At 67.4% G+C, this 13,023-nt stretch overlaps 1 protein-coding gene across 1 annotated transcript; it reads right to left on the bottom strand.

Annotated features, from left to right (window-relative positions):
* Positions 1-1,554: 1,554 nt before the first annotated feature.
* CPLX2 (complexin 2) lies at positions 1,555-12,492 on the bottom strand. The gene is made up of 4 exons (XM_068409423.1): positions 12,416-12,492; positions 3,561-3,668; positions 2,893-3,068; positions 1,555-2,720 (listed from the first exon to the last, which is right to left on the bottom strand). The coding sequence occupies exons 2-4, from the start codon at positions 3,589-3,591 to the stop codon at positions 2,523-2,525; spliced, it is 405 nt and encodes a 134-aa protein (XP_068265524.1). The 5' UTR covers positions 3,592-3,668; positions 12,416-12,492; the 3' UTR covers positions 1,555-2,522.
* Between the last annotated feature and the right edge of the window lie 531 nt (positions 12,493-13,023).

Here is a 13,023-nt window from a genome sequence, read left to right as displayed (position 1 = left end):
CGTGTGTTTTTTTCTAATTTTGATAAATCCTCTTCCGTAACAAAGGTGTCTGTGGCTGCTGGGGGCGGGGGGGAGGGCGGGAAGAAGTGGGGTGCTGAGCTGCTGTCTTGCGAGCTCCTCTCCCTTCCCCTGCCTCCTTCACCTTGGCCATGGCAAGGCCCTGGCTGAGGGGTCTGTGTCCCCACTGCCTGTCCCCACTGTCCCTGTCATCTGTCCTGCGCTGTCACCCCGCCAGGGGGCGCTGTGCCCCCACGCTGGGGACAAGTGACACCGGGGACACTGCACAGAGGGTGGGCACAGCCGCAGGGAGCTGTCCCGGTCCCGTAACCCTGCTCCCGCCTGGCAGCACCCTGCATGGATGGGGTGGCTGCAGCAGAAGACACTGTCTGTCCCATGCCACGGCCACCGTCCCTGGTCACAGCCCTTCCACGCACCCCTGCCAGGGGTGACGAGTAGTGCCACCCCTTGTCCCCGCTCCCCAGGGAGAACCATGGGGCTTTCTTCCCCATCTGTGCCGGCATGCTGGGTAAGGGGAGATGGTCACCGCAGAGGCGGCGCGGGCGCAGCCTGCCTGCGATGGAGACCTTGCCTGCGAGATCTCTATCGTTTCCTACCCTAATATTTTCTTCTGACAGAAGCTTTTCCAGGTGACTGCTCTGCTGATGCCGCCTGGGTAACAGCCGAGCTCTTTGCTGGTAAATGATGTCAAATCAGTCGGCGCTGAGGCTGGCTCCGCACGGAGGCCTCCAGGGCTGTGCCAAGCCTGGGCGCTGCCAGGGCCCTGCCTTGCTGGGGGGCACGAGGTGCCCCATTGCCCAGGGCCTGCCTGTAGGCTCGTGCCCCGGCTCTGGAGGGGCAGAAGGCTGTGACCCACCAGAAACAGCCCTTGTACCCCAGGAGTGTCCCCAGTCGTTCTGCGAGGGGAGTCCCAGAGTCAGGGGGAAGGGGCAGAAGCCCCTCTGCTGTGTGTGGGACAGGGGCCCACCAGCACCATCCCTTTTACCTTGTCCCCGGCATCGGTGAGGGCGCCTGCAGGGTGGGCACAGGGGTGTGGGGAGGCAGCTGGGCTGAGCAGGGCTCTGGGAGCTGTGTGTGGCCTCAACCTTCACCTGTGCCCTGGCTTGGGTGCTGCCCAGGGTGGGCCCTGTGGCCTCCCCTAGTGTGATGACCCTGCCAGGTCTCAGCCCTCAGTGGGTTGGAGGGGCGAGGGAGCTGGCGCAGGGCCCCGGGGAAGCAATGGCTGAGAAGAGGCTGGAGCAATGTACAAATCCCTTTATTTTATTAGTTTGTCAAAGACTAGTTCGAGCAGGATGGTCACAGCATGTCTGCGGGGCCCCGAGCCACCCGCCGCCTCCCGGGGAGGGCCCTGGTGAGCAGCTGGGGGGCTGTGGCGGAGGAAGCACGGGGAGGGGGGAGCACGGTGTGGCAAGGGACGGGCCGGGGTGAGAGCGTGCCCCCACATCCCCCCGTTGGGGTGCAAGCAGCGGCTCCTGGGACGTGCCCGGGGCGCTTGCCCAGGGATCCCTTCCCAGGCCCGGGGGACCCGTGTGTCCCATGTCGGGTGGGGGACAGCCAGGCGCTCCCAGCCCGGGACTGGCCTGGCAGCACTTGGCCCCGCGCTGGCTTTATTGCAGGGGGCAGAGCGGGGGCCCCGGCAGCGCGGCGAGGGGCTCTCGGCTCCGCGCTGCGGGTGGCCCCGGGGACAGCGGGGACTCGGAGGCGGGAGCGTGAGCAGCGGACACGAGGACACACGGAGCGACGGGGCGCACCCTGGCACAGAGACACTAATGCGGGAACGGGGGCCAGCGGGTCTGAGACACGGACGAGCGAGCGGTGAGGACGGGGACGGGGCGGGGGGGACGAGGCAGGGGGGGTCCCTGCCCCGCACGCGCCTTTGTACACGGTGGGCGGAGCGCGGCGCCCGCTCCTCCCGGTGCTGAAGTATTGCAGTCTAACTGATATGGCTTTAACTATGGGGCCAGAGATGCGGGGAGGGGGGGGGGTCCCCTCCAACTCCCCGATGCTGGGGCACACCGGGCAGCCCCGGGGGACCCCCGTGCCCGGGGATGGGGGAGCTGCGGGCAGGGCGCCTGGCTTTGTGCTTCGGGCTTGGCCCAGGGCGGGACGGGGCAGGGGGATGGCAGTGCTGGGGACGAGGGCAGGCGAGCGGAGGCCTGCCGGGGTCCCCTGGGAGGGCAGGAGGGGCAGGGCAGGGGGCACGGGGAGCCACCCCGGGGGGGCCGGTAGGGCCTGGGGTGCCCCCCGCCTGCCGCGAGGTTACATCAGTGCATTTGGTCCCGGTTCGCCCTGTCCGGCCAGGGCCGCTCCCCTTTGGCACGGCGTGGTGGGGGGGCCCTGCCTGGACGGGACGGGGCGGGTTTTTGGTCTGGTCAGGGGAAAGGGCAGGAAGGCGTGGGGAGGGGGTGCAGGGCCCCCCCCCCGGGGCCAAAGGAACTGATGGAGGGGGTGGAGGGGAGAGGGCGCCCATGCCCCAGCACCCCATGGCAGGGTTGGCGGTGCTGTTACTTCTTGAACATATCCTGCAGCGGGCCGGGCAGGTACTTGAGGACGGTGTCCAGGATGCTCTCCTCCTCCTCCTCCTCCTCGTCCCCGCAGCCCGCTGGGATTGCCTTCTTGGGGCGCGTCAGGCTGCCCTCACACGGCTGCTCCAGTGCAGCTTTCTCCTCCGCCTCCTTCTCCTCCTTCTTCTTCAGCCCGTACTGCGAGGACACAGGCCCTCAGCAGGGCAGGCAGCGGGTGCTGCCCGCGCTGTGCCCCGTGCTCATCACCACTGCCTCAGGCCACCCTCCTCCCTGCCCAGGCCGGGTCCCTGTCCCAGCCCCTCCCTGGGTGCCGTGGGCAGGGGTGAGCGCAAGGGAGGCGCGTGCCCACCTTGTCACGGATCTGCTGCCGGACTTTCTCCCGCTCCGCTTCCATGCGGGCATGCTTGGCTTTCCGCTCCTCCTCCTGCTGGCGCAGGGCCTCCTGCCTCTCCTCCTCCTTCTTCTGCGCGTCGGGGTCCTTCTCCTCCTCGCCCCCCAGCATCTTCCCCATGTCCTTGGTGGCCCCTGCACAGTACAAGACCATCGGCCAGTCCCCAAGGGTGCTGCAGCCTGGCGCTGGCTGCCAAAGCCCCTGCAGAGGCAGGGAGGGCACAGATCCCCCCAGCAAGGATGACCTGGGACATCCTCAGGGCCACCCGCACCCAGAGCCGGCTGCAGATGGGCTCCGGAGGCTGCGGGGATGGGGAGCGCCGCAGGCTGCTGTGCTGCCCTAGTTCGGCGTCAGCCGGAGGAGATGCCGGCAGCTCCTTCGGCGCTGGCACCCAGGGGACCCGCTGGGGAATCCCACTTAGCGGCGGGAGAGCCGGGATTTCCCAGTCAGGCGCTGCTGGTGCTGGGAGTGGGAGCCCTGGAGGGCTCCGGCAGCAGCTCCCCGCTGCCCGTGGCTCTCCCCACAGCTCCGTCCCCCCACCATGTCCCTCCCACCACACTCCCCAGGGTGCCGGGCCGGCATCGCTCCTGGAGGGAGGACCCTGAGAGGGCACAGCACCCACTCACCGCCCAGCGCTTGCTTCATGACGAAGTCCATGGTGCCGGTGTGTGTGTGCGGCTAGGCCAGTGCCCAGCGCTCATCCACTGCTGTCCGGGCTCACCGACCAGGGCCACCTGCGTGGGCAGAGAGGGACATGGTTGGGGATGCCATCCCCAGGGTCCCAACCGCCCAGGCATGAGGAACAGGATGGTCCCTGGAGCTGCAGTTCTCACCCTCTGCGTCTCCAGCCCCAAATGCCTTCCAGGATGGGCAGAGGGACTTTTGGTGCCTGCAGGCAGAGGGTGGGCAGATCTGCCTGCTGTCAGCGCCTACTCCCCTTGGCCCCCTCCCCGCATCCCCGCTGGCCTTGGGGACCTGTGAAGGGACCCAGAGGGACTTTCTACCCCAGCACTGCCCTCAGTGGGGCAGCAGGAGCCTGGGAGCCCTGGGGTGCTGCCTGGGGGCTGGTGGAATGGGGACCCACCACACCAACCGCGTGCCCCTGCTTTTGGGGAGGGGGGGGCGGATGACAGTCCCTGCCTGGGGAATGCCAGCGTGGTGCAGCCGGACACGGCGTGCTGTGTGTGTGTGTGTGTGTGTGTGTGTGCGCGCGTGTCTTATCGCAGTGCATGTGCTCTGCAGAGGGCTAGCGAAGAGGCTGTTGGCAGGTTGTGACAGTGTTTGGGGGCTGCAGGGTTGTGGGCAGCAGCCCGTGATCCCCGCGGGGTGCTGGGGATGGGTGACAGTGTGCAGGGGCCCTGGGCGTGCGGGACGGAGCGTGTGTGTGCACCGTGTGAGCTGTGTTTGCAGGCTGTGTTTGGTCAAGAGGGGTGTGTGTGGGTGGCTGCAGGCTGTTTGTGTGGGAGAGGTATGTGTGCACACGCGTGTGTGTTAAGTCTGGGGTGGCTGCAGGCTGCGTGTGCCCACACGGCGTGCGGGTTTGCAGCCTGTTTGCAAGCTTTGAGTGCGTGTGTGCACTGAGTTTGGGGGTCCGCAAGCTCCGTGGATGTGTGTGCAAGGGCGTGCAAGGGCGGGGGGTGTGTGTGCAGAGGTTTGCGGGCTGTGTTTGTGTGTGCTGTGTGTGTATGTGCTGCGTGTATGTGTTTGCACACTGGGTTAGTGGGGGGGGGGCTGTGTGTTCGGGTCCGTGGGTTTGCAGGCTGTGCCGCGCGTGTGTACGCGTGGGGGTGTTGTAGGCTGTTTGCGTGCTCTGTGTGTGTGTGTGTGCGAGTGGGGGGTTGCAGGATTGGGGGGGGGGGTGGTGTGTGTGGGGGGGTGTGTGCCCGTCCCCCCCGTGTGCCCTGTGTGGGGGGGGGCTGCAGGCAGTGCTCACAGCCCGGGTGTGCGGTTTGCAGCGTGTGTGTGTGTGTGTGCCCTGTGGGTGCCGCAGCCTCGCGGGTCCCCCCACCCCGGCTCCCCGGGACCCCGCTGGGCTGCGGGGGGGGCTCCACGAACCGGGACCCGGGGAAGTTTGTTGGGGCACCCCGCGGCACCGGGGGGGGGGCTCCTCCAGACGCTGCTGTGCTGAGCACTGGGGCCGCAGGGTGGGCTCAGGGGACACCGGGGACGTGGGGGGACACTGGGGGGTGCAGGGACACGGGCGAAGCGAGGGGACACAGCAGACGGGGGGGACACCGGCAGGCGCCGGGACACCGGGGCCACACGGGCTGCAGCGACGCAGGGGACACGGGGGGGCGCCGGGAGGGCGGGGGACAGCGGGGACACGGGACGTAGGGGACACCCGGCATGCGGGGGACACCGGTGCCGCGCGGGGGTGCGGAGCCCGGGGGACGCACCGCGGGGGGGGGGGGGGGGGGGGCTAACAGGCACACGGAGGACGCGAGGGGGACCGGGGACGGGGGACACGCACCGGGGGCACAGGGGACACCGGGGACGCGGGGAGAGGGGGGGGCGCAGGGATACGGGGAGCCGGGAGCCGCGGTGTGGGGGTCGCGCAGGGGACGCGGTGCCGCCGGGCCCCCCCTCCGCCCCCCCGGTGGATGCGGCGCGGGGCCCCGCCCGCCGCCCGGGGCCGCCCGGTGCCGCAGCGGCGGCGCTGTCCCTTCAGCACCGGCGCGGCACTCACCGGCTCCGCCGCCGCTCGCCGCTGCCGCCGCTCCGCCCTCCCGCCCCGCCCCGCCGCGGCCCGGCCCCCGCCCGCCCCCGGCGGCACGCGTGGGCCCGCCCTGGGCGACACCCCCCGCCCCGCCGCCGCCGCGCAGCCCGGCCCACCGCGGGGGGGATGCGGGACCCCCTTCCCTCGGGAAACGCCGCACGACCCCCGAGGAAACGTCCCGGTGCCCGGGGGGGGCCCCCGGGGAGCCCCGCACCGCTGCCCAGGATGCGGACGGAGCCCCCCGGACCCCCCCCCCGCGCTCCCGCAGCGCAGGGCTGGAGGGGAGCGCGTCCTGCGCGGGGTTAATGAGTCACCTCCGCGGCAATTAACGGGCGAAACGAGGCATCAAATCAGCCGGAGCCACCGAGGAGCTGCCCCCTCCCCAGTCCCGTGCCCCCCTGCCCACTCACCCGGCACCCCGACCCGCGGCACCCCCCTGTCCTCCTCCGCAGCGGTGCAGGGCGGCTGCGGCAGTTTAATTAATTAAAGTCCCTGATAAATCATCTTGCCCCCCCCACCAACAGCCAGCTCGGAGGCCCCAGCTTTGGATTTTTGGTGCTGTCCCCACAAAGGGGGGTCCCAGGGCAGGTGCTCAGGCAGGGGACGCTGGGAGGGGCTGTGCAGTGGCATTGAGTCCATGATGCCCACAGAGCTCAGGACCCCCTTCAGTGGGGGGTCCCTGGGAAGGAAATGGGGGGCACCACCCTGCCTGGCCCCCCTGCGCCTGCCCAAAGGGAGACGGGCTCCTTCAGCCCCTCCTGCCCCCCAGCTGTGGGACAGGGCTCCCACCCTCATCCCAGTGCACAGAGAGGTGCTGGGGACAGGCGCCCACCCCGCCGCCAGCCCTGCCACCCCGCAGAGGGGCAGCCGGCGCCTCCTAATTAATCCAGCCCTGGGTTATTAGAAACAAGACGAGCCCTTTGCAAATCAGATTAGTGGTGCTCTGAGCTGGGCTTTGGGGATAGCTGGTGTTTAATGGTGAGGCTCTGGAGGAGCAGCCCTGCGGGATGCTCGTGGCTACGGCTGGGAAAAGTGCTGGAGAGAGTCTGGGTGTGGGGTCGTTTTGGGGGGATGCACGTGGGAGGCTGCGGGCAGCTGGGACGGGCTGCAGCTGCTCCCACGAGCCCCGTGGTGCAGACTGCAGAGATGCTGCTGGTGCCGCTGGGCGCTGCTGGGGCTGCTGTGGGGAGGATGGGGGCGATGCGGGACGCGGGGCAGCAGTGGGGAGCCATCCCACAGCTGCGGGGGCCAGAGCTGCTCCATGCCTGTGCCAGCCCAGCACCTCTACAGGGACACAGCCCCGGCAGACCCGTGTGAGTGCACCTGCTGCCGGCTCCTGCCCCGACGCACGGCCACTGCCACAGACGGGTCTCAGCACACGGACAACACATCGAGGATGTGTCCCTCTTGTTCACCCCCTCTCACCACTCCCCAAAATACCCCCCGTACACCCCGTCTCTGCCAGCCTCAAGCCCGCAGCCTCCTTCTGCCGCGGCATCAACCAACAACTTCTTTTTCCACCTCCACGGAAAAAACACCTCCTGCCCTCGCGCCCAGCCCTGCTCTGCCTGCCGGGACGTGGTGGGACGGGCACGTGGGCAGCGGGATAGGCCTGCGCTTGGCCTGTCCGTCCGTCTGTCCATCCGTCCATCCTGCTGCAGCCCTGCTCCGGGCGCTGACGTCAGCGCTCCCAGCAGCCGGGCGGTGGGCGGGTGGCACCGCTCCTATTGTATTAAAAATAATACAGCAGAGCACAAATTCATTACAGATAAGTGTGACAGCCAGGAGGAATTAACGAGCCCCGTCTCTCAGCGCCTGACAAACGCCTCCTTTTGTTCCTGGGATGGGTCCTTGAGTCTTTCAGTCTTTGGAGACGCCTCAGCTCATTTAAGCGCATCCTCCCCCAGTAGCTCCCAGCGTGCCTGGGGACTGCTCCCAGTATGAGCTGTGGCCAAGTCGTCAGGGCTGTCCCTTGTGCCAGTGCCCAGCACTAAGCTGGCCTTGCTGTCCTTGGGCCTCGGTGGCCTGGAGTGCTGGCCCCAAGCGAGGGACCCCATGTGGGATGTGGGGTGTCTGAGGGGGGCGGGTGAAGCAGCCCCTGTCCCTGCTGCCACAGGAAGCACAAGGCTTACGTGAGCTGTGGCCAACTGCCCCGGCGACCCAGCCACCGGTGCCGGCAGCACAACCGCAGCCGGCGGGCTGGCAGGCACCCAGCTCTGTCCCGCCAGCCGGGCTCCCGCGGGAAGGGCAGCCAGGGGCTCCTCACCAGCCCTGGGCATCGTCCCTGTCCTTGTGCCCCGCACATCCTTGCAGACACCGCGGGATGGGGGTGGGGCCAGGGCACTCTGCAGTCCCAGAGCTGAGCTGGCTCTGGCAGGCGTTTGGATGATGCTCCCAGTGCTGGGACATTGCCTGCGCCTGGCACGGGCGCTCCTTAGGCACAGCTGTCCCCTGGCATTGTCCTGGGCAGTGTCACCTGCCGGGTGGCTGCCTGGAGCTGCCGGGGGAGGCAGGAAGGGAAGGGACTGGAGGGATGGGAGGGACGGGGGGGGGCAGCGCCGTGGCCAGATGGAGGAGGAAGCTCTGAGTGCTGCCAAGTCCTGCAAGTCGCCTCCGTGCCGGCTCGCGGGGGCAGCGTGGCAGGGACGGAGCTGGCGCGGGTGCCAGGGCCTGGCAGCGCCTCACCCCGCTCCCCGCCGGTGCCTGGGGAAAGGGCATGGGGCTGGCTGCCGCTGCCGCATCGCCCACTGCATCCGCCACCAGAGACACCCCGAGCAGCACCTGCCCGCCCCGCCGCCGGCATCGTCCCCAGGCCCCGCAGGGACCCCGCAAGGTCACAGCCTCTGTGGGCCCTTGCAAAGCTCCTGGTGCCTGAGGACCTGCGCTCAACCCTGCGGCACCGCCAGCCTGGCCTGCTGCCACCCATTAGCACAGGACAGTTACTTTACTTATCCCCCCCCAATCTCTGCAGAAAATAATTATTGGTCCTTCTCATCGCGCCGAGGGATTAGACGTGGTTAACTCCATTTCCAAAGGCTTTGTTACGTTGGTTTCCCCTCAGCTGCTGCACAAGGCGATTTCCACAGTGCCACTTAGGCAGCTTTTATCAGGTTGTCTTCTGGAGGTAATTGGGTTTTTCAGGAGCCTGTTTAAAATTCGTAACCCGGCCTCTTAAACAAAACAAAAACAGCAGCCGGGAGAAGGGGAAGAGGCAGCACAAAACACGCAGCAGCTGCAGCCTCCGAAGAGCAGCCCCGGCCCCTTGGGGCTGGCACCGTGCAGGGATGGGGACAGGGACAGGCACCAGCGTGCTGTAGCGTCAGGCTGGGGCCGGACCATCCAGCGCAGCAGCTGAGCACAGCAAGGGCGCACAGAGCACAGGGACAACCCCTGCCATCCCTGCTGTCCCTCCCGCCGGGGATACCGCGCAAGGCGAGGGGGATCCGGGGTCACTCTGTTATGCCGTGCTCAGGGCGAGCATGCAGGGCTCAGAGCCCGCCACATCCAGCCCTTGGGGACACCAGGGCCACCGCTCTGCCCCTGCAGCAAGTCACAGTCCCCCCTTCCCCATCATCCCCCCATACCAGGCACGAGGTGTGAACGTGGGTCTCACTGCGGGGCCAGTGTGGGAGCATGCCACAAGCCCCGGGGCTGGCAGGGAGGGAGGTGGGCTTGTGCCGTGGCTGACCCCAGCTACCACGACGATGCTCTGCTTGACCATGGGAGTAGCACAATGGTGACAGGGGGGCCGGGGCTGGCAGGGCCCCCTGAGCTCACCGGAGAGGGACAGAGAAAACAGGCCACATCCACCCATGGAGCCACCCTCCCAGGGTGACTTCTGCTGGCCCCATGCCCGAGGGTCTCCCTGGTCTGGGCTTTGCTGGCTGGATGGGGGAGGCTCCTGCCCGCTGCCCTCCCCGTACCCTGCTCTGCCTGGGCACGCCTGCAGCCAGAGGGGCTCCGGGCTGATGCTGCGGCTTTCCCTGCTCTCCCGCACCAGTATCGCAGACCCCTCTGCATCCCTCCCACGGCCCCATCGGCATTGCTCCCGCAGACCCGTCTGCCTCCTCCCACGGGGCTCCTGCCTGTGGGGTGGGGGGCTGCGCTGGGCACCCCCAGCCCACCCCTGCCTGGCTCCGTGCCGTGGGGCGCAGCGTGGACCGGGGAGCGGGTGGTGGGGAGCTGCTGCAGCAGATGGTTGGCAGGGCCGGACCACGGCACTGAGCACCATGAGGGACGCCCATGTCCCCCGGGGGTGCCGTTTGCAGGAGCTGGTTGTGAACTGGTGCCTGCAGGGCCCCAGCAAGCGCCGGCTCGTCCCAGGCACGGCAGCTGGCACGCGAGCTGGGGTGGCCGTGGCTGCAGGAGGGATGGGGCGAGGAGGAGTCGAGCTCATGGTTTCCAGCTGTTCCCAGCATGGTGGTGTCCCAGGAGGATGCCGGAGAGGGAGGAGTGCTCCCAGTGCTGCTCAGCCCCGCAGAGCTCCCCAAAAGGACCATCTACGCCTACATCTGTGTGAGAGAGTAACAGGGGGGCTGAATCTCCCAGCAAGAGCACCGAGGGGACAGGGACCCAGCTCCAGGCTGCAGCTAAGAAACGTCCAGCTTGGCTGGGATATCAGCCACTGCGCAACCGAGCGCCTTGGCTTTGCTGCCGCTGCTCTGTGCCCAGCGACGGGGAGCTCTGCTCACCCAGCCCCAGTCTCAGGGACACCCAGAGCCCTGGGGTGTCCATGTCCCTACAGCTCTGCCAGGGCCATGGCACGCCACCACGCCGCAGCTGCCTGCTGCCCCGTGAGCGCAGGGGGACGCCAGGATGGACCCTGCCACCTCCTCGTCCCCACGGCTCCCGGTTCCCAGCATGCGGCCGGTGCCTCTGTGCCGTGCATTATTAAGCAGAGGCACTGCAGCCCCTCGCTGTTTATCCTGGCGTAGCTGTGCGGGGAGCGGGCTGGGGGAGCCGCGGTGGCTCGCTGCAGTCTCAGCTGGAAGATTCAGGCTTGCTGCGGGTCTGGCTGATTCCCCAAACAGGTTTGTGACCCCTGGGGTTACTAACCCGGCCGCTTTCCACCTCCCCACCCCATGCAGGATGGATCCCACCTCCCCGTAAGAAAGCCGCCGTGCATTCAGCCTCGGTGCTATCACCTACCCTGCGCTCTCCTGCCCACACAGCAGGTACTCACAGCAGTTACAGCCCAGTCGCCGTACATAAAGGCACACTTGCGCTGAGTCCACCCCATCAATATTTATGGCAGGCGCACACCCGCACCGCTCTGCAGGGGCCGGTGCAGAGCGGAGCTGGGCGCAGCACACCGGGCACCGCTCGGGGAGCAGACAAAAGCCCCCCGAGCCCCCGCAGTGCCTCCCCGTCCCTCCGCATCGCCCCAGCCATCACCTTTCGGGAAGGACCCAGCCCACGCACAGACCGATTTCCATCCCTGCCACCCTGGCAGGGACATGCAGGGCCTGTGCAGGCACCGATGATGGAGGTGGTCGGCACTGTGTGGGGAGTAGATGCCTGAGGGTCCCCTCCTGGCTCTGTGTCACGATGGGATTTGGGCACCCGCTCCCCGCAGAAAGCCTCGGAGGGCGTTATACCCACCCTCATTTCACCGGCGGGGGAAAGGCATTAAGGACAAGGGCACAATTACCTCAAGACTGGGAATCCAGATCACAGCAGAGCAGCAGCAGTCCCCATCCGTCCCCCCTCCAGCCAAAGTGCTCTCAAAAATGAGACCCCAGGCGCTGCTCCCCTGGGCTTCAGCCTCGTGCCGATACGGGTGTTGGTTTTGCAAAGATCCTGCAAGCTCTTTGGGGCTCCCGAGACGAGGGTGGAGAACCTGGGGTGCTTTAACCCTCCCCTGCACTGCCGAGGAAGAGGGGAGCGGGGATGCTGTCACCACTGGTCCTGCTCTACCCGAACTCCCAGCCCAGCTCTGGGAGAGCATCTGCCTTCCAGGGGGAGAGAGGCCCGTCGCATCCCATGAGAAGGGGAGGTTTGGGAGCTGAGGTGCCCTGTGCCCTGGGCAACAGAGCCTGCCACGGGCCACAACACCGGGGACACCCTGTCCTCCGACGGCAGCAGATGGCTGCATGGTGGGGGCCTCCGTGGCGGCGTGGGGGGGGACATCTGGGTGTCTGGGCTCCAGCCAAGGTGCAGCTTGGTGGGAGCGGGATGAGCCTGCGCTGCCCTGGCTCGGGGCGCTGGGAGGGGTGAGACCCCCGCAGAGGGGGGCAGCTGGGATGGGTGGGGTCTCACTGCCCACCCTGGCTGAGACCCCCCCCCAGCCTGCCTGCGCTCGGGGTTTCCACTGCGGTGTGACGCCGGATGGGCACGGCGCCGCTCCAAGAGCTGCTGGAGCTCCGGCCAGAAAATTCATTCTTGGCTGCTTGCAGTGGGGTTTGGCGTGTACCTTTCCCATCTGGGGGCTTTCAAAGGCAATGGGGAAAAAAAAAAGAAAGAAAAAAAACCCCTGGCCCTGTGCCCGCTCCACAGTCACCGTCACCTGCCACGGTCCCCAGGCAGGACCATGCTCAGCATCCGCCCTGGAGCCCGAGCTGCTCCCCCCTCCCATGGTATCAGCCTGGTCCTGAGCTGGTCCGGATGCCTCTTGCCCTGCACTGGGGTCTCGCCAGGATGCCCATGATGAACCCCCCATGCTGGGGGGTCCGACTGGCTCCGCCAATGCAGCCCCAAGTGTCACCTCTGTATCCCCCCAGTCCATCCATCCCATGGCTGCACCGTGGCTGGGGCGGCGCTGCCTACCTTGGTGCGTGCAGCACTGGGCGTCCGCGGGCTTCGGCACCTAACGCAGGGGGATGAGGACCTCACGGGAGCGGCTGGGCATCGCAGGGAGAGCGGGGCCTGCAGGAGACACCAACAGCAAGAGGATGAGCACCGTGGTGGGGCCCCACGACTGGACGGGGTGGACAAAGGAGCATCACTTGATGGGTGATGGACAGAGCACACCCCTGCCTGCTGCCCTGGGGGGCCCAAGGTGGGTCTATGCACCCCCCCCTGCACCCCCATCTCCGAGGACGAGAGCAACCTGCTGCCAAGACGCACCATCTCCCCGCAGGTGGGAGCCCAGCAGGGTGTGTGGAGGATGATGGGCTGCAGGAGGTGGCAGCCCGTCAGGGTCTTTGCTCCTCTCCCAGATCAGGGACACCGTGTCCGCTGCTGGCAGAGGGCTCCTGGCTGTCTCTGCAGATACCCGGCAGTTCGGATGCCTTCATTAAATTTTTAGAGGGCTCTCAACTCTTCGAGGGTTTTAAAATTTTACATTAACTCTGCCTTCCTTAGCTTGCAAATGATGAATTTCTTCTTTGGAGAACATAATGGCAAGTTAAAATGAGCTGCCAAACAAAAGCCCT

Source organism: Nyctibius grandis, chromosome 10 (assembly GCF_013368605.1).
Source record: "Nyctibius grandis isolate bNycGra1 chromosome 10, bNycGra1.pri, whole genome shotgun sequence".
NCBI lineage: Eukaryota > Metazoa > Chordata > Aves > Nyctibiiformes > Nyctibiidae > Nyctibius > Nyctibius grandis.
The sequence above is the reverse complement of the archived record's forward strand: the minus strand, read 5'-3'. Positions and strand labels throughout refer to the sequence as shown.